This window comes from Pteropus medius, unplaced genomic scaffold, assembly GCF_902729225.1.
Source record: "Pteropus medius unplaced genomic scaffold, Ma_sr-lr_union100, whole genome shotgun sequence".
Taxonomy (NCBI): Eukaryota; Metazoa; Chordata; class Mammalia; order Chiroptera; family Pteropodidae; genus Pteropus; species Pteropus medius.
In genome coordinates, this window is record NW_024344378.1 from 18359729 (window position 1) to 18380123 (window position 20395).

Genomic DNA, 20395 nt, shown 5'->3' on the forward strand with positions numbered 1-20395 from the left:
CATGGCAGGGACCCGGGGGACCTAGCCCTGGAACAGACCTAGAAGCCACAAGTTTTCCTCCCTTCCCGCCTTTGACCTCACTCACCAGGCTCGCGACGCCAGCACCTCTCAACTTCAGAGGCCGCGCCACCACAGTCACACACGCGGAGACCCGTACACACGCAGACCAACGCAGCCCTCCCGGAAGCGCGGGCGGGCTCAACGCCCTTCTTCCGTTGCTATGCTGGGTCTTAGGACCGCACAGGGGGAGGGGATTTAGAGACAGGAAGCGGAAGGGCGGGACTTCGAACCGTAGCCAATCGATGTCAAAGGCTGAATCGCTGAGGCCGATTGATCGCGTGCGGGGGAGGCGGTTTCTTCCGGCCGGGCGGAGGGGCAGCTTCGTAGGTTGAAGGACACAGCCTGCGGAATTCTTGCCTTTTGCAAGGTAGGTGTGGAGGGGAACTTGGGCTGGGACCTCGCTCCTCTGCTTTGTGGCACAGACCTAGGACCAGATCGTTCCTGGTCCGGGAACATCTTGACGGCTTCGCTTTGAGGGACGAGAGCGGTGGGGAATGGAAAAGGACTTAGAGATCACGAGGGCCGGGGCGCGAGGGATCGGACAGACTCGGGGCGAGGCGTGTAGGTGCCTCCAAAGGCTCCCATAGCTCCCGAGGACCCTTAGATTGCATTTTCCATTGGAGGAAAATGAGGCCCGCAGCGAAGTAAGTCCCCCAAGGTCACCCAGTGACGTAATATTGGATGAGAACTTGGGCTTCTGACCTCACCTCTAACCGAATTAACCTCTTTTTCTCTGTATGCCCACAGCAGTTTGTTTACACTGAGCTGTGCTAAGGAAGCTGCCCAGTCAGGCCTCCTTGAGCTAGGCTGCAGCCTTTGTCAAAGCGAATGTTGCGTGTGGCCCGGCCCCTGCAGTTCGCCAGGCCCGCGCGGTAAACCGGTTAGATTTTTCATTTCACTATGTTCTGTCAACTGGAAGGCCTTTCCTAGGAGGGAGCCAGAACAGAGAACTGTAAACTTGAAGTTCAGGAGGCTGGTTTTGGTACCTGAGCGACTCGCTCATTTTTGCCTCCTTTACTGCGTGATCTCGCCATTCCAGGTAGGTGTCCAGTCATACATGAAGACCGCAGTATCGACAAATAGAAAGTAGCCAAGGCAATTGATCACTTTGGGCTTTTCCTGAAATGCAATTTTACAAGTGAGGAGAGGCATGGAAGAAGGATTAATTATATTTAATAGCTATTTGCCACTTAATTACAAAACAAAAGCGAAGACTCTATTGCTTAGACATTCCCGCAGGCTACTACGTAACAATTGGTATAATTATTCTTAGGTAATTTTCTCCATTAATATGTTTTTCTAAACCTAAGCATAACTCAAATGGAAAGCAAGGTTCAGTTCAGTTATCCCGCAAAGGCACTCAACAGTTTGTTGAAGAGTGCAGACCTAAGTGTTTCCAAGCTTTGCTTGCATTGTTTATCTCACCAGTAACATCCCACTTTTCACTCCGTTTCATCTCAGCTTCTCAAGAGCCTTCTTTTAAGACCCAAACTAAATCGCAGTTCCTATACCATTCTCTTCAGTCAGAATTAGTCCTCTGTGGAATATCACAAGCATCAGCCTTCTTCTCATATTGTGTAGCGGGAAATTTAAAGCACCTTAAATTGTTTGAGTTGCACAACATATCCTCCTAAAATTTTTGTTAGGCTCAAGGTAATAGGGGTTAATTCCACAATATGAAGTCCTTGTTTTCTGTAGGGTTTCTCCTAGAAACCTGCTTGATAGTATGAGGTTGTAAAAATGTATCATGAAGGTGAATTGGGGGGTGGGGGAGGAGTATGCCTTTAACAAGTTAGAAAAATGAAACAGTTAATATAAAACCTACATCACAAAGATTTCTTTTAATGGCAATTTTCCTACTTGGGCTGGACAGGCCAAGGCTACTGAGGGGGTCCAAGAAAGTTTAGATTTCTTTCATTGCTCCAAGAATGTTCTTGAAACAGTGTTCAAAATTAAGGTCATTTGTCCAAAATTTTTATTGACAATTCTATGCACGGGAATGCCTCTGCAGGCCCTTGAATGGTAAAGTTGCACCAGTTTCCATAGCAATGGCTTCCTCACAGATCTCTCCCTCTTCCATTTCATCAAGAACCAGCTGTATCACTGTCACTGCCTACCAATCTCGACCGGACCTCGACCGGCTCGTCTGTGTTGCCAATCGACTCGGCGTGGCGTCGGTCGTGGTAGATAGGTGGTCATACATACGAATTTCCAAGCATTGTTCTGGTGACCTTTGCATATGCTTTTGCTATTTTTCATTATAAGAGAGAGACATGTCTTTGTAAAATACATAGGTACTATAGATAAAACTTCTATGAAAAATTTACTAAATATTCTTCCAGAGTGTTCTGTTACTGCAGTGTTTTTCAAACTTGAACCTGCATCAGAAACACCTAGAGGGCTTATTAAAACAGATCGTTGGGCTTCAGAGTTTCTGATTCAGTAGGCCTGAGGTATAAGGCCTGAAAACTTGCATTCCTAACAAGTTTCCAGTGATGGTGATGCTGCTAGTCTATGGACCAGACTTTAAGAACCATTGATGTACTCTGTAATACATTGTCTAGAAATAGGATTTTTTTTTTAACATTACAAAGATCTTTCCATGTCATTACTATACACATTGTATTTCCTCCAGTGGAAACCATTTATCAGTCCCTTGTAGATGGACTTGTAGTTCTTCCCATTTACTTTCATAAACAGTATATCAGTCACCATCCTTGAACCATTTAATATGTTTCCACTTTGTAATATTTCCATAAGGGTAAATTCCTGGAGAACAAATGAACCAACTAGATTAAAGGGTATACTAATTTTATAATTTAAAAGATACTACAAAATTGTACTTAAGGAAATTGTACCAGTTTACACTCTAGCAGCGGTCCCCAGCCTTTTTGGCACCAGGGACCAGTGCTTCTATGAGAATCTAATGCCTGATGATCTGAAGTGGAGCTGAGGTGGTGATGCTAGCGCTGGGGAGTGGCTGCAAATACAGGTGAAGCTTCGCTTGCTCACCGCTCACCAGCTGTGCAGCCCAGTTCCTAACAGACCATAGACCAGTACTAGGCCACAGATCAGAGGTTGGGGATCTCTGCTCTAGGGAACAGAGGGAACACTTATTTTCACACTCTTGCTACTTCTGCTTATTATCATAATTTTATCTTTGCCAGTCTCATGGTTAAATATTGATCTCATTTTACATTTCTTTTGATCATGAGATTGGTTATGTTTCACCTTTTTTGTCCTTATTTTGCCTTCCCTAAAATGATTAAAATATTTGCCCATGTTTTCTTCCAGGATTTTTTTGGTTTCACCATTTACATTTAAATCTTTTCTCTATTTTGATGTAAGGATTAGGAAGGATTCCCCACCACCACCGATAGCTGCTATGTGTCAACTCCATTTCATAAATGATCCCTTCACCATCTAACCATGGAGGTCTTAAAAACTGTAGGAATGGTTGCAAGTTAAGCTGTTTAGTTAGTGGTTACCCCTCTGAGAAACTTTGAAGTTTCACAAGCTCCAACTTTCAGCTAATCTTAAAACTGATTAATTCCATGTACATTATACTATGATATAGAGCCAGGAATGAAAACATCAAGCAATATTGAGTCAGAGGGTGGACTTAGAGACAACCATGTTCTCTTCTTATGCTGAGTGATTTGACATATATTCTGGAGTGTTGTGTAAACTCTTCCTTCCAGAAGATTCTCATGTTCAAGGCTTTTTCCAGCATTTGCTTGCTATTGCTATGTTGTGCAAGACTATACATAAAAAACTTATATTCATATGCGATAACTTTTCAAGTTTTTAAACACAAACTTTTTTTTTAAATTGCATCTGAACCAATTTATTGTTGCTTTCTTTCTAAGATTGAAATCATGGCAGGTCCAGAAGCTGATGCCCAGTTCCATTTCACTGGCATTAAGAAATATTTCAACTCTTATACGATCACAGGTAGAATGAATGTAAGTATTAATGCCTTTAAGCAGTTATATTTTAGAATAATGTATCAGCGACTCCTGTTTACTTTTTTCTTTCTTTCAGTGTGTACTGGCCACATATGGAGGCCTTGCTTTGCTTGTTTTATACTTCAAGTTAAGATCTAAAAAAACTCCAGCTGTGAAAGCAACATAAAAGGTAAGGAGCTGACATTTATTTAAAAGTTTATAACTAGGCTATTTTGATGTTATGGTTTTTTCCCCTGACTATAAAAGTGAATTATCATTATTCAAAATTTATTACATACAAGAAAAAAATATTACATATATTCCATTACCCTGACAATTTTAGTTGACATTTTGGTTTAACTTTGTGTATTTTCTTTGGGTTTCATGGGCTATGATTCATGACTGTTTTGTCTTATAACGAGTATGTTTGTTAATTTGAATGAGCGCTCACGGATATATGATTTTGCAGAGGAAATCTGTCTCCTATTAGATTTTTTTAAATGGAAATAACATTACTATGCCTGATTTTGAGCATGAAGTCTATATCTACGATTGTTTTCTTAGGCTGAAGTTGTTTCCCAAAGGATTGTGGGGCACCCACCTTCGTGAGAAGTTGTCTCTCTTGCCCAAATGTTGAATGTTTCTGGTTTTTAATTTGATAAATAAAAATAATTTGTCTTTTTGATGTTTTACATTTACCATTTGTATTTTTATTCTCTTGTTTTTCTCATTTAACAATTGAGACTTTGTGAAGACCTTATTTCTCTCATATAAGCTCTTTATGTAACAATTATTAACCACCCTTTTAAATCAGTTGCAATTATATCCTTTTTTTGCTAATTTGAAATTTTCCTATAAGCAGTTCTATCTTTTCCTTAAATCCCCAGACTTCATTTGCTTCTTATAGTGCTCCCAACCCCCATTTGCCCATGCTGAGTGAATAAATATTTGTGTCGGCAGTAGATATATACTGAAAACCCAAAAACAGATCTTTTATCTAATGTAGGTCTCCACAAACAAAATTTTCCCTCTGCTCTTAAGAGCTTTTCCAGTCCTTAGGGAACTGCATATCCCAGAATGCAGTGGTATATGGCTTAGTCCTGACAAATACGTAGTATTTTGTTTAATTTTCCATGTTAGGTACCTAACTTTGAGAGAGTTGTAATATCCCCATTATACAAATGGAGAAATTGTCTCAGATATTTAATAACAGATACATACCTGTTTTCTGCTGTTTGAAATGTTTATGTACTCGAATTTTCCAGTAGTGTACGTTTAGGATCATACTGAATTGTGGGCAACTCTTTTGTTAAACGTGGAGTGTTAGGTTAAATTGACTTTAGTTGAGAGACACCTTAATTTGGGGTGAAGGAGTTAACTGACTCCTTTCACAATCTGATGGATTTGCATTCAATTTCAGAGGGTTCACAGTCTTGTAATTTACTGAATGTCTTAAAACATATTTGTGCCTAAACTATTTTTCTTTTTTTTATAGGATTCTAAACTGTACCTCGTCTGTTCATGCTTGGAGAAGTTAATGTCAATTCATCATGTGATACTCAATTTGTACAATAAATTATGAACCTGGAAAAGCTGGTTGTCTTTATTTACAAGGTATCAAAAATATAAAAACTGTACAAAATGCAACAAAGGCAAAAAAACTGGCAGTGACTTGGTCTGAATCTTTTAGTTTCCCAAAGCAAGGCTCAGTATTGGAGGTAAGCAACTGAAATGTCTGTCTGACTTCAAGTGTACTAGGTTGTGTATAGCTATTTTAGCTGAAGTAGAACATGAAAGCTAAATTTCTTCACCTGGTTTATAGAGTGGTTAGGAGCACTCAAAATCTAACAGATGTAAATTCAGGTGTCCTTGGATGTTTGTACTTTATCTGACTCTTAGGAACTGTAGTTCACCTTACCCAGTTATATACATTCCACTAGTCATGGGCCAAGCAAAAATATTGGTGGATCATTTAAAATAGTACTTGAGTGCCATACAGTAACTACATTTTTACAGCAGAAACATACATGCTCATAGAATTCTTCAGCTAAAATTCAAGATGGTATTATATTACTCAATCTGAATCTAGAAGATGAATTATTGAAATCAATTTTTTTCTGAACATAATAAATTAAAATAGGATTTGAACAGAAAATGCATAGTTTCCACACAATCCAAAGCACCATAATGTCCCCTCCACAAACATAATACCTCTTATTCAACTAACGGAAATTAGTTAAATGTGGTTGCTATAGAAACGTGGAACTGTCCTATTCAGATTTTCCAAGCAGCATACTTCCAGATCCGTATAGACAAAACATTCTTTGTAGCTTAAATATTAATCACTGAGGTATTTGCTTTTAGTCTCCCTTTTTCAAACAGTAGCTTCCAAAAGGTCTTCAATACCGATGGTTTATTGTGGACTATAAGCTCCTGCAGCTAGAACCAAGTTTCTTCGAGTAAAATGGAGGTGTACAACTGGTGTTGATTTGGTCATATATGTTCCCAACAATAACTCCTGTGAATTCTCAGGTAAATTTATATGCCCAGTGGCTGTAGTAAAGTCATCAGTCTCTAAATCTTCAAATGCTTTGACAGCATCCCATAACCGTACTGTATTATCCATTGAACCTAAGGGAGAGTCAAAGGAGACCATTTATTAGCATCTACTATATTTAGCTTCTGACATTTTGTCAAGTATACTATGTGTATTTACTGTATATGATTGGTAAAAAATCTAAACTTGATTAATAGCTCTGTTCCCTCTAAAGGAGCATTTCAAGTAGTTTATCCTGAGAAGTCAATATACAAGTAAGACGTCACTCTGGAATAATGGCTAAGGAAAAGCAAAACCTAAAACAGCAGAACTTAATTTTGCAATTGTCAACACTCAAGGGTTTTAACATACTATTGACCCTTTACCACAAAGTCATTTCTAATCATTTACCTGATGCCAAAATTTCACCGTCTCTACTAAATCTAAGTGAACAAACTGTATCAGTGTGGCCTTTTAATTCTCCAACCATCAAACCATGTCCAATATCCCAAAGGAGTACTCTGCCATCAGTTGCTCCTGTCGCCAGGAATCTCCCATTGGGAGAAAATGTCAAGGAATGAATTGGTCCCTAGAAAAAAAGTCCATGGAAAGGGTCAAAAGTAAGGCTAAAAATATCTAAGAAAAAAAGACAGAATTTTTAAGTTTAGTGGTATGAATAGTATCTTTAAAAAGGGTTACCGGTTAATTTTTAAAATATTTTTATCTCAAAAGCAACCTCGTATGCTAGACTAATGAAGGTGTAAAAATACCTTGTGTCCAGTGAAGATCCTTACACAGTTCCCATTCAGGACATCCCAGAGCCGCACAGTTCTGTCTGCAGAGCCCGTAGCAACATAATTAGAATTTGGATGGAACCTGGTACAATTTACATCAGCAAGATGGCCAGCAAATATCCTTAAAGGCTGATAGTGGTCTGTAGCCCAGAGCCTTTTAAAAAATTTATTAAAAGCAAAAGATGATTAATAGTTAAGTATGAAATGTGAAAATTTTATCTAAAATAAACATCCCTGTGAAATGTTAGCTTCAAATGGGCTCCCTGACTAGTTACCTGAGGGAAAGAAGGAATGATTGAGACTAAATAACATTCTTAAAAACTAAGTTGATCTAGTACAAACATTTTTTAATTTTATAATTATTCAGTTCTCTGTATATCCCACCCCACCCCCACCTCTTTCTCTTACCCCAGCTCCTAGTCTAACCCATAGAAAAGTTTTGGCCATCATATAGTTTCTCACCTGAGCTACCTCATCCTGAGCTTTAAAGGAGATGATGGAAACAAAGGTGCTACAGTGGTGAAAGACAAGGTTAGACAGCTGATGGGAGGCAGGCAACGTGTGTTAATAAGCTAACTTGAGGAAGAAAAACAGGGCTCAGGACTCTTGGCATAGACATGGTTACAGAGAGTAATACTCCTTCCCAAATCCGTTTTCAGATAGGGAGCTATAAATGCTGACATCCTCAAAAAGTTGATCCTGAATAACAGAAGTGAAAATCAGTTTGCCTGGAGTTTGTAATTCCCAACAAGAAACCATTCTGTTCTTAGAACAGACCCAGTCGCAAGATGTTCTTACCGAGCTACTCGGTCATGGCCCCCTGACACAAAATAATATCCATATGGAGAAAACTGTGTGTCCCAAACTGGATAGTTGTGTCCTTTATATCCCACCAAGCAAGTAAATGTTTGAAGACTCCACAATCTAACAGTTCCATCCTCTGAAGAGGAAAGCAGGTAGTTCCTGAGAGAACAGAAGTTAATATATTTGATTATCAGAATAACTTTCAGTTGCCTGTCCAGTTTCTCTGTACATTTGACTACATTAAATATAGCTGACATGCTACATTCTCACTTGCAATTTATACATGAAATGCACAGTAGGTAACAAGAGTTGAAAGTACTAACTAATGTTAGTCGTGACACCCTACATCTGAGCACCTACTGAATGAGTTTAGATATTTTTAAAAATCTATTCGGGAAAATCAGTTCTTAAAAAAAAAAAAAAAAAAAAAAAAAAAAAAAAAAAAAAAAAAGGACAATGACAAAAAGTATGGTCAAATAAGGTCAATTGAGAAAGGCTTCTAAGAAATGTGATATGTCACACCTAAACAATTTTTTACTTTAAAATGGAAATGTTATTTTCCTATCCTGTATAAGTTGTTTAAGAATTTAAAAATGTCTTGACAAAAAAAAAAAGCAAAAAATAAAAAACACTATAGACACATGAATAATACTCTACCTTTTTCAAGGATAAATATAAAAACTGAACTGAACTACTCAGAGTATTATAGCTTTCATTGAAATCAAAAGTTCCTCTCAAGTAAAAATGTATCCTCTGGCTAAACCTTATCGAACAACAAAAACCTCATTCTCAGAGGCTCATAAAGATGAAAATCTTGATGGATTAAAAGCTATCCAAGGAAGATACACAGATGGTATGATAAATACGAAACACCCTTCTCATTCCAACAATGTTAGAGATCATAAAAAATAGGCAAATACCTATTTATGCGTTTCAAATTCCCCTTAGTATCCTCCTAGTTCTTTTGATTATACAAGAATAAATCTTCAATTGATAACTAATATGCCTTTCATATCAGGAATCTGTTGTAAATTTGAAGATGATAGAAGACAGCAGTAGCCACAAAACCCAAAGAAGCAAATCAAACCCCTACCAAGGTTATACAAAACTAAAGCTAATTTTTAAAACCAACAAACCCTGAAGCTCTGCATTTTGATTCTGTAAATTCGGGTATGTATTTTGTTGCTATCTTTTATACCAGTACCCCAAGATGAATTAGCAAATGGCAAGATTCTAAAATGGCAAGATAATGAATGACAGGCAACCATGAGATTTTTCTAACAGGAATTTTTGCAACATTTGCATAATGTTTCCAGTAGTTAACATTTACATAATTTCAATATAATACAGTAGCACTTAATTTTTATTGTTTGTACTTTACCTATCTGGACTGAAGCTGGCTCCATAGACAGGCCCACTGTGACCATACAAAATCTTCAACTCACTTGCTGTTTTCTCATCCATGATTCTTTCTAAGACATCGTCTGATTCTTTGTCTATTAGGCTAAGATCTAAAATGGTCCAGAGATACTGATTTTTAAAAGTACATTCATTAAGACATCTTAAAGCAATCACATCACAGTTCAGGAGAAGAACTAACATTTGAACAATTCATCCTATACACCACCCACTGTGCTAATGCCCCTAAGTTAGGTGATACTATCCCAATGTATAGGAGAAGAAACAGCTTCAGAACAGTTCATTTGCCAGAGTGTACACAGCTATTCAATGTTAGAACTAGGACTGAAACTCAAGTTTATCTACTGTATCACAATGTTTCACAAAAATGAAAACGAGGGAATATTAAATTACTGAAAATGTATTATCTTGTTTAAACAACGGTTAGCAAGAAGCTCTTTAAAATGAAATCCTGACCTTATTCTTTTTTAGCCATTTTTATGGCTAAAACAGAAAACATTCTCCCACTATTTAAAGGTTTTTTATTTTTTATTTTATTTTATTTTACGCCTATAGCACCCAGTCTTCTAGGTGGTCTCCCATCCAAGTAATAACCAGGCCTGACCCTGCTTAGCCTCCGAGATCAAACGGGATCAGGCATGTTCAGGGTGGCATGGCTGTAGACTAAAGGTTTTTAAAAATTCATAAGCAAACAATCATAAAACGTTAGATTTTTAACCTTAAGGAGTTTTGTAGCTTAATCCCCTCATTCTACAGCTGAGAAAACTGAGGCCCAGAGTAATTAAACCAATCTCCTGATTGCCACTCCAATGCACTTTTCATTGTCAAGAATGTTAGTATTTTGAGGTAAAATCTAGTGAAAGTCAGTAAAGGTCACAATCTCTTGTGTATATTCCATGGAATCAAGATTGGTATAAAGTAATGAGTTTACCTCCTGACACGTCATCTTAGTTACCTGCTGCTTGTTTGACACTACGAAGCTTTTTGGGAGTCACAGACCACACTCTGACGGTTGAATCTGCAAAACCTCCAGCAATCAAACTAGAATCATCAGTGACATCCACTGCAGTGAGGCCCTGCCAAAAAAAAGAAAAAGAGGAGGCTTTATACTAAACAATACTGTTTTAGGGGAGACAATTACAATCACATCTTAGAGGATATATGATAGCTATTTTTCTTATAATAGATCATCTGAGATTTTATTCTTCTATGAAACCAACTGTTCGAAATCACTTTGAGAACATGTCATCATTTACCCTTTGTGCAAATTTGAAGCGCATGATATGAAGCAAATGTTAATCATTTTTGCACTTTACTAAATACATCCTCAGCAGCCTATTATAAAGAGCCTATCAAGGAATGCAGAATTCTTAATAAGAAATACTAAGTTTATGTAAGTACTTAAACTAATTTCAATGGAGATGAACTACTCAGTTTCTTCCTCAAAGGCTAGCAGAATTCTAATCAGTGAAATGAGTGGCACATATATGTAAGATTCTGGTATCTACAAGTTCTTAAGTTCTTTTAAATATTGCCTGCTATCTTTTCATAGCAGTGTTTAATTCTCCTTTCTTAATGGCTGTCTCTAAGCTATATTTATATTAAGAGTTTAAATAAGAAAATCCAATTCAGTTAACATATTTAAGTTTCTTTTAATTGATAAATCACCATTTTGACATGATTTACCAGACAGAAATTACCCAATTATTTTACCAACCTGATAAGCATTAAGGAATGTATAGAAACAAATGGAGGGTAAACAGTCTGGCCCAAGGCGCACTCGTTTGGTGGTTTCTTTCATATTCATTATCTTATCCAACTTATCTGAATCTTTCAACTCAGGTAGAGGGATTCTGTGAAAGAAAAACAGACTAGAAATTACTCTATTAAGAAACTTGAACCCTGTAAAACATATCAGCTTATATCTCCACACATGTTCCTGAGGTCTTTTCCTCACCTGTTCTGAGGTGGAGCATTGGGATCTTGTTTTTTGCTTTTAGATCCAATACTATCTTTTTTAGGCTTCTTCTTTTTAGGTTTTCCTTCTTCATTTTCTCCTTCTTCATCTTCATCATCCAAAGGCACCTCAATTTCTGGCTCTTTCAATAAACCAAAAAATACCTACAAGTGAAAAGAGCCAACATTTTTTAAATTAATCTTTTTGTTCATTAATACATCCATTTCATATCTTGACAGAATGAATCGCAATTATAATATAGTAATTTACATCCTGAAGCAGATTCTGTACTTGTCTACCCAATAGCCAATCTCCCCCTTTTCCTTACTAACAGAACCCCGATTTTGTTGGAGCAGCAATATGCTCAGTTCAATAATTTCTGTTTGTGGGCTCCCTTGCAGCTAAGAATGGCCATATAATATTATTCTGGCCAGCTGATGTAGACACAAATATACGGGGTACAGTTTTAGAAAAAATACTGTTTTTCTGATAAAAAGGGAGAGAGTCAACAGGAATATGCCTTTTGTCCTCCCCCTTCTGCCTTCCTGGAATGCAGTTGCAATGCTGGAGCTGCAAGAGCCATCTGTGAGCACAGACAGCCACATTCTAAAGATAGTGAAGAAGAAACTAGGGTCATTGGCATTATGGAGTCCTCATGCCAGCCCAGGAAGGCCTTTCTCTGTAATTCATTTTGTGTGAGAAAAAACTCCTACTTGTTTCAACAACCGTAGTCAGGGTTCTGTTAAATGCAACTATTCCCAAATTCTCACTGATATATACACCATCCTTAGAACATGAAACTTAGTATACAGTGTAAAATTATTCCCAAACTAGCTATAAGAAAAATGTGTAAATCATGTAGATGGAAATGCTACAATTTTTCATAATCTGCATTATATAGTTCTTAGGTTTATTCCCATACCTTTGATTTGTTTGCCTCTCGTTTAGCCTCTCCTGCCAAACTTCCCACCATCGCATCTATCTGTTGCTTACTACGCGGCATCCCATCAAAGATGTCAATGTAGAGGTGCTCCTGAACTATGTTCCATATCTGATTGTTCTGTTTCTCCTGAAGATGCCTCTTCAAGAGTTGATACGAGTCACGGGAAATACGAAGAACAAATTTACTTGTTCGAAAATCCAACATGGTCTCATTCCCTTTCATGTGTTCCTTTTTGGTAAGACTAGATAATACTCGTAGGTCATCTTGGTAATAACATTCCTGATCTCCATGGAACCTGTTTTAGTGATTTTAAAAAGTCATTTTTCAATGTAATCATTAAGGGATCTGCCTCTCCCCCATATATTTATAAACATACCAAAATATTTTCAATGTAGTTGTCTAAATAATCCTGGACTAGGCTGTAGGATCAGAAGTAACTCATTTCAAAATAATTACAATTCAGTTTCTGAATTCACCCTTAAAATGACCACAATGTAACTCTCTAATGAAATATAAACATTTTAAGAGAATTGGAAATAAATACCAGAAGTGAATGAAAGATAAGATGTTGCCATTGGTAGACAGTCTCTTTTGAATGCCGCCATTGGTAGACAGTCTCTTTTAACGCTACCATTGGTAGACATTTGAAAATATTAAAATCTTTGCTTTATTAAATTTTATGTTCTCTCAAAACTCACTTTTAAAAACTTTTTATGGAAAATTTCAAACATACAAAAGTAGAAATTAATATAATGAACTCAATGTACCTATCACCCAGCCTCTCAACAGTAATCAATACATAGCATAAAACCCACCATTTTTAATGATTTTTTTATATTCTTAATACCAGACATACTTGTTAAACATCAGTATTTTAATAACATGACTAAAGAACAAACAAATGTTGATACCAAAGAATGAGCACTTCCATTTACTCACCATTACCAGAGGCAAGTAAATAAAGCTTTTCAGCCTTGGGGACAATTAGTAAATTTAAATGTTACTTTTTTTGTACAAATCCTAATTTCTTATAATTAAGTAAAATTAAAGATCATATATTTGGCACTCACTAAGAGCAGCAAACAATGCAAAAACATTTAGAAAACAATGCCTAAACATATTAGGGCCCTAACTCTGATAGACATATAGCCAATAGATTCCTAAATGGTGACCTGTGTTATCCTATTATTACTCATCAAGACATGAACTGTGGTGACAGAAAGAAATCTAACTATGAAGGGTGAACACACAGTGTAAATATATATATAATATATATATGCCTTACTGTTAAAGAGTACAGCTGAAACTGACTGGATTTCGTTAACCAATGTCACCATAAAAAAAAATAAATTTAAAAAATAAAATAATTTTTTTAAAAAAAAGACATGAACTAAGGGTTTTTGTCTAAGATTTGAATGAAATTAGAAATATTATCCTCTTATTTTTTTTATCAGTCACTGCCCATAACCTCATCTGAGCACTGGATTCAGACAAGAGCTGAGACTGTCCATAACAAGAAGACAGAGTCCCCCTATGATATTCAGCTTCCTATGCGAGAAGGCTATACCATGAGACTGGAAGAGAAAGAGGTTTACTGATGCAATACCATTAAAAAATTAGCCTATGGTAGAAGTTCCATCATTATCAACCTCACTTTTTTTCTTTTCGAAAACACTGAAGTACAGAACATTTGCTTCATATGCCTTCTATAAGGCATCATGAAATAATGAATGAATATAATGGCATAGAAGCCAGGAGTCCCAAGGTCTATTATTCCTCTATTTCCAGTACCTGTGTTATCTGACAAGTCCTGGCTTTTGGGTCTATTGCTTGTACTAAATTAAAGAGCTCTCAAACTGTTAAGCACTGCCACCTTCATTTTTTTTTTTTTTTTCCTGGATGAAAACTTTTATAATACTTTGGTCAGGCTGCAGGATTCAGATATAACAACTTCCCTTCTTGAACACTTTTCTTTGGCTTCTATAACACCACTCTCACGGTTTCCTTCCTACTTCCCTGGCCTCTCCTTTTATAGCTCTTCAAATGTTAGAGATCCTAGCCCTCTCATTGACTTATTTCATAACCCTTGCAAACAATCTCATCCATATCCATCAATACTGTACACAACTCCAATTTATAGCTCGTCTCTACCTCTTCCCTGAGCTCCAGAGCCTTATATATCATCCACCTAACAACTTGACATCTTTTAAATAAGTCAAAGGCATATTCAAATCTGAACTCGATTTCTTCCACAACCTGACAAACCAGGTCCTTCCAGGGTTTTCTGTCTCAGTGAAGAGCACCCTTATCCAGCCAGGGGAGCCAGAAACCTAGTGTTTATCAATGATATCTTCATCTCCCTCACCTCCATATCCAATCCATCACCAAATGCCTCACCAGTATGTTCACTTCCTTTCACCATCACTATCACACCCTATTCCAGTGTTTCTCAACAAGGGTACTATTGGCATTTGGGGCAGAACAGTTCTCTGCTAAGTGAGACTACTTGCACATTAGAACATTTGGTATCCCTAAGCCACATGCTCCTCCCCTCTACTCATTATGACAACCAAAAACACCTCCACACATTTGCAGAGGAAGGAGAAATAATATACACCACACCATCACCATCACCTCCCCCCACCAGCTGAAAACCACAATCACTTCCAAAACTGGTCAATCTATAGTGACTCTGTCCCACCACCACCACCGTCTGTTTTCCCCACTGCATAAAGATCCTTTCGAAATGCGAATCTAATAATGATATGGTCCTTCGATGACTTCTGTAGCAGAGATACCTCACTGTCCCCAAATATCCATTGTTTTCCTTCCTCCACAATAGAACGCTTGAATATTAGCTAAGCACAATGGCACCTAGGTAAATAGCATATTTCCTACCTTTCTTGTAGGCAGGTGGGGCTGTTGACTAATGACATAAAAAAAAAGAAAAAGTGTATGCAACTTCCAGTAAGGATGTGTGCCCTACCTGCTAACTATAACAGTGATGTGACTGCTTAGAGACAGACAGCCATCTCATGCCACTGGTGGAAGTCGCATGAGAGGAATGGTAGAGCAACAAGATCAAAACCAACTGAGTCCCTAATGATCAAAGACTCCATACCAGTCCTGGACTGCCTACTTCATGAGAGAAAGAAATAAACTTTTATCACATTTAAGCCTCTATTGTTGGGGTTTTCAGTGATTCTCAGTCTATTCTAATGCTAACACAGCTTCCTATTGCTCTTGGAATAAGAACAAAAATAAGCTTTTATTTTATTTATGCCATTATTGTTTGAGTTTACAGTGAATCTCAGCCAAATCTAATCCTACCCAATACAATCCCCTACTGATCTTAGCATACAAAGACCTTCAGCAAAGCCCAGGGACGCCTATTCCAGCCCTTAACCAACTGTCCAGCTTCACGTTGAACTACACCCCACCCCTATACTCTGCTCCAGCCACACTGCCCTTCTTTCATCTCTGTACCTACCATGATCCCTACCACCACACAGGATCACTTTCTCTGGGAGCCTTCCCTGACTTCTCTAACCAGATCAAACTCCCCATTTTAGATTCTCATAGCATCAGGAACCTCTCCTTTATAAAGCACTATTTGAGTTGTAATCTTACATTGTGTGGTCATAGATATGTGTACACTACACATATATTTATATACACATAGATACCAAATCAAACTCTCCATTTAGATTCTCATAGCATCAGGAACCTCTCCTTTATAAAGCACTATTTGAGTTGCACTCTTACATTGTGTGGTCATAGATATGTATACACTACATATATATTTATATACATACAGATACACTATATACACACATGTGTATATACTCACTCACTTATATATGCTAAATATATATAAAAAAATCACATACTTCTCAAAGAATGATTTTGCTTCATTCTCATGTTGATTGTAGACCAGTTCCAAGTACATATGTACAAACAAAGGATAAAAGAGTTGGGATAACTCTGCCCGATGGCAGTCCAAAGAACACTCAATGAAGTGTTTCAGTCCACTATAGTATTCTTCATACATTGTGGGGTCTCCTTGTTGGTTGTAAGCTGACAGCACAGCACTGACATCCGGCTGGTCTTCCACAGCTACGCTTCCAACTGTTTAAAAAATGAAAAAAAACTTTCAAAAAAATGCCCTGATATACACCAAGTGACTAGGGCTGTTTTGTTAAGGTCCAGAGGTAAATTGCTTCTTAAATGTTTATCCCTCCCCTCTCAAACTCTCTTCCGCAACAGTCATCTTTTAATGGGATTTTCACTTTGTTCCAGTCGCTCATTCAAAACTTCTTCAGCTTGTATCTTAAAATTTTCAAATCAGTAACAAAAGATCCAATATTTTCCCTTGAGCTACCTTATTGTAAAGAAAAACTTCATAAAGCATGGATGTGCGAATCAAAAACTATACCAATCTCCTCTCAAGGCTTAGTGCAAATTGCACCCATCACCACCAAGCCATGGCCTGAAGTAATATTCCCAACTCTCTGAGCTACTTAAGTACTCTGTATAACTTTCCTGTAACATCTGATCCTTCATATGTATACATCTATCATTCCTCATAAAATGTAAGCATTTTAAAGGGTGGAAAGGACATGCCTTATTTATATTTCTAACAAATATGCTTAAAACAATTTCCAGAACCACCATTTCAAGACAGAAAACGAGTACATATTTGTAATATAGCAATACAAACAATGATATATCTGTCAATTGAATCAGCTCTATTACTGAAATTTTTAAATTGCAATTATAATACTGTTATGTTCTTTACCACGCGAATAAAAAATGATAAATTCTTTTGGTTACTCTGGTGGCTGTTTCCTCCTCAGTGGTTTCTGAGTTAAGATCTAAAATATAGGTCAAGTTTATGAAGAGATAAGAGATTATAAAAAAATGACCAACAACATACTACATTTGTCTTACAGTTCATTCACAAAATTCAGCATTCAGAAAAGATTGCTCTCAAATCACATTTTCGCACACTATTTATGGTCAGTCATACTTCACTTCTGGCAATACTGCAAAGATTAGGTCTCAGAAACAAAGATTAGTTTGGCTAGAGGCTTTGCACTAGATAATTTAATTCAACAAACATTTATTATTAGTTCAGGATCACCTTTAAGACCTTATATGGGTATGAGTTTTACTGCATAGACTTTGTGAAAACAGTTGTTGAGAAAGCGGGGAGGGGCACTCGGATGTCAGGAATGGATACCCAGGCATAAATTTTTCAATGCCAGTCATTTTACATATATCTAAGCCGCATAATAACCCATTTAACAGAAGAAAAAACTCAATCTTAGGAAGAATAACTTAATCAGCACCACACAAGTAAAAGCAACAGAGATACAATCTCTGTTGTGTCTGGGTTCTGTCCAATGCCTAGTCCTAAATGAATGGTTCTCAAACTTAGCCACAAATCGATACCCCTTATTCAAAAAATGCAGATTCCCAGGCTCCACTTCTACAGGGTCTGATTCTCTAAATGTGAAATGATACCCAGGAATCTACATTCCCCAAAAGATTTAACACTCGTGGTAGTCAGCCTGTATTTTGAGAAATACTGACTACACTATGCTCTATCACTCCCTGGCTGTGTGTCCAAAGCAAGTCCCTAGGCCTTTCTCAGTCTGTTTTCTCATCTCTAAAATAGAGGTAATGTCTACTTTACAGTGGAACTGTGAGAATTAGGACATAGAACCTAAAGTATTTATAGTACTTAACGTACGCTAGTGGAGAACTGTACAAATATTGTTAGTGTTAACGCAGACCTGCTTAAGGCTCGAGAGCCCCAATAAGAGAATAGGGGACCAAAACCTGAAGGTCCCCGCGTCTCCGAGCCCATCTTCCCCATACATCCCTCTGCTCAACAGCTCTCAGCCTCTCGCTGGAACTGACAGCTCTAGCAAGAAGATTAGACTGCGCAGCCGGCGCACTAGAGAAAGGGGCGGGCATGTGGCCCTAGAGGCGGGCCCAGGAAATTCAAAACAAGCCCGCAGAGGAGCAGGCCTGCTAGCCTCGGCATTGCCGGCTCGCTCCACTTCGTACTGGCTTTGCCTTCCCGGGACCCCGCGGCTCACCTTTCCCCGGAGCCGCAGGACCTGTTGCTGAGCCCGAGACGGCGATAGCCCCTGAAGAACCGGTGCCCGGAGGGTCGGGAGCCGCAGGGCCGGGAGCCGAGGCTGTGACCCGGCTGAGAAGCGCGTTAGCCGCCTCAGCGCCGGCGCCGTCCACCTCTCCCGGGGCTCCGGAGCCCGCCACTGCCTCCTCCAGCAGCCGGGCCTCACGGCGCAGCGCCTCTTCGGCCTCGCGAAGATTGCTCTGCCGTAGGAACTGCAGCACGGCCAGCAGAGTCTGTCGGTCGTGGGAAGCGCCGGCCTCGGGAGCAGCGGTGGGCGCCGGGGCTGCTCCCGCCGGGGCAACGGCGGAGACAGCCGCCGAGGGTTTGGGGGTCCCACCATCCCCGCCGGCCGACGACGACGCCGCAACGTTCCCGCCGCCGCCGTTGGGGCCATTGTTGGTAGTGCCGCCGCCACCCTCGCCAGCTCCGTCCCCAGCCTGCGGAGGTAGCAGCGTCGGCGGTCCCTCAGGCTCTAACTTGACCGCCACCTCCGTCTGCTCCTCCGCCAGCGCCGCCATCTTGCGGCTAAGCCACCTCGCGCCGTCAAGTGTGATTGCGTTTTCGCCACATGGAGGGCGGGGAGGAACATTTTACGACATCTTTGGGAGGCGATTTACGGTAGGAGGAGGGGCGAGAAAGAAGGTAAAAAAAGAATGCGTGCGAGGCCAACTTTCAAAAGAGTGACCTAAAAGCCGGAAGTTGGTGATGGTGACCGCCTATTGCATTTGCCTGAAAATAATTACTATTTATTGCAGACCAGCTATATTCAGGCACTGGGTTACACGTTTTACATTATGCGACTTTTGATTCAAAAATGTTATAGGCTACTATTAGCCTCACTTTACAGATGGCTCAACCGAGAGCTAAAGAGGTTAAATAACTTTCCAAAGTCAAGCAAGAAGAAAGCGAAAGTGTCAAGATTTGAATCCAGGTTTTTAACTCAAAAACGTATACCATTTGCAAAAGGGAGGCTTCTGAGATATTGGTAATGTTTTATATTTTGATCTGGGTGGTGATTTTTTTTTTTTGCAATTTTTACTTTTGTAAAAATCGAGTTGCGCTATTAAGCTTTGTGAACTTCACAGCATATATGTTCTATTTCAATAAAAAGCTTTTAAATATCTGAGTTTTGTGACTGTGAGATGTGTTCTATCAGTGTTTGTGCTGTTATCGACTATTACAAATTGTAAATTTTATGCATTTTAATCATATATTTCAAAATAGCATATGCCATTTTACAGGATGCTTCATAGGTTATAAAACCCTGCTGAATATTTTATCTCACTTGATTCTCAAAATTGTGGGATAGGTGCAAACAAAAACAATTGAGCCTGGAACATGGGAAAGATCTAGCACAGTTATTCACGTTGTTAGTTTTGAGGTCTCATTAGCTTCCTTTGACCCTGATTACTACCTTAATGACCTAGAGCAAGTTACTTAACTCACTCTATCCCAGTTGTCCAATTTCTAAAATAAGGATAATAAAAGTACCTACTTCATGTGAGGATTAAATAAGATAACGTATAGGTGATATTGTTAAAGGAGAGTGAGGTCCTTCTCCTGGCGCATTGTCCAGGTTCTTGACGTCTCAAAGAATTGAGCAAGACACGGAAATACAGTAGGAAAGAAAAGTTTTATTAGAAAGGAAAGCACAATTCCAGAAGTGGAAGTGGGCCTGAGCAAGAGAAGCATGGCTCTAAAGGCCTGGTAACAAAGACTTAAGGGTTTTTATCCCTTTTTGCTGTGGGTGATTACTATTCTTAGAGGAGTGGGCTTCCTTGATTGAC

At 38.7% G+C, this 20395-nt stretch overlaps 3 protein-coding genes and 1 pseudogene across 7 annotated transcripts in view; 1 reads left to right on the plus strand and 3 right to left on the minus strand.

Annotated features, from left to right (window-relative positions):
• The window catches only part of PDCD11 (programmed cell death 11), a 45202-nt gene extending 44963 nt beyond the window's left edge, over positions 1-239 (minus strand). For both annotated transcript variants that reach the window (XM_039871300.1, XM_039871299.1), the window contains exon 1: positions 86-239. The gene's annotated coding sequence lies outside the window, so the exon portion shown is untranslated. The remainder of the gene's footprint in view (positions 1-85) is intronic.
• A 37-nt stretch (positions 240-276) lies between these two features.
• Positions 277-5599, plus strand: ATP5MK (ATP synthase membrane subunit k). 3 transcript variants are annotated; one of them, XM_039871313.1, is made up of 5 exons: positions 307-427; positions 808-1099; positions 3930-4025; positions 4105-4197; positions 5503-5599. In XM_039871313.1, exons 3-4 carry the CDS (start codon positions 3939-3941, stop codon positions 4192-4194), a joined length of 177 nt encoding a protein of 58 aa, XP_039727247.1. In that variant the 5' UTR covers positions 307-427; positions 808-1099; positions 3930-3938; the 3' UTR covers positions 4195-4197; positions 5503-5599. The 3 variants fall into 3 exon arrangements, with proteins under 3 accessions (XP_039727246.1, XP_039727247.1, XP_039727248.1); XM_039871314.1 differs by having other exon boundaries at positions 315-427; positions 980-1099; XM_039871312.1 differs by lacking the exon at positions 808-1099 and having other exon boundaries at positions 277-427.
• Positions 5575-19623, minus strand: TAF5 (TATA-box binding protein associated factor 5). Of its 2 annotated transcripts, none has more exons than XM_039871302.1 (11): positions 18568-19623; positions 16351-16588; positions 12440-12755; positions 11518-11681; positions 11278-11431; positions 10516-10636; positions 9523-9652; positions 8136-8300; positions 7314-7491; positions 6955-7132; positions 5575-6638 (listed from the first exon to the last, which is right to left on the minus strand). In XM_039871302.1, exons 1-11 carry the CDS (start codon positions 19124-19126, stop codon positions 6421-6423), a joined length of 2421 nt encoding a protein of 806 aa, XP_039727236.1. In that variant the 5' UTR covers positions 19127-19623; the 3' UTR covers positions 5575-6420. The 2 variants fall into 2 exon arrangements, with proteins under 2 accessions (XP_039727236.1, XP_039727237.1); XM_039871303.1 differs by having other exon boundaries at positions 5584-6638; positions 11278-11413; positions 18568-19170.
• LOC120610115 (uncharacterized) lies at positions 10107-10224 on the minus strand (annotated as a pseudogene).
• Positions 19624-20395: the final 772 nt, after the last annotated feature.

Excerpts from the sequence above, each read along its gene's own strand:
- ATP5MK (XM_039871312.1), top strand. The coding sequence starts at position 3,939 with ATGGCAGGTCCAGAAGCTGATGCCCAGTTCCATTTCACTGGCATTAAG. Across the intron at positions 4,026-4,104 it reads CGATCACAGGTAGAATGAAT|TGTGTACTGGCCACATATGG; the intron begins GTAAGTATTAAT and ends TCTTTCTTTCAG.
- TAF5 (XM_039871302.1), bottom strand. The coding sequence starts at position 19,126 with ATGGCGGCGCTGGCGGAGGAGCAGACGGAGGTGGCGGTCAAGTTAGAG. Across the intron at positions 11,682-12,439 it reads GAGAGGCAAACAAATCAAAG|GTATTTTTTGGTTTATTGAA; the intron begins GTATGGGAATAA and ends TTTCACTTGTAG. Across the intron at positions 6,639-6,954 it reads CGGTGAAATTTTGGCATCAG|GTTCAATGGATAATACAGTA; the intron begins GTAAATGATTAG and ends ACTCTCCCTTAG.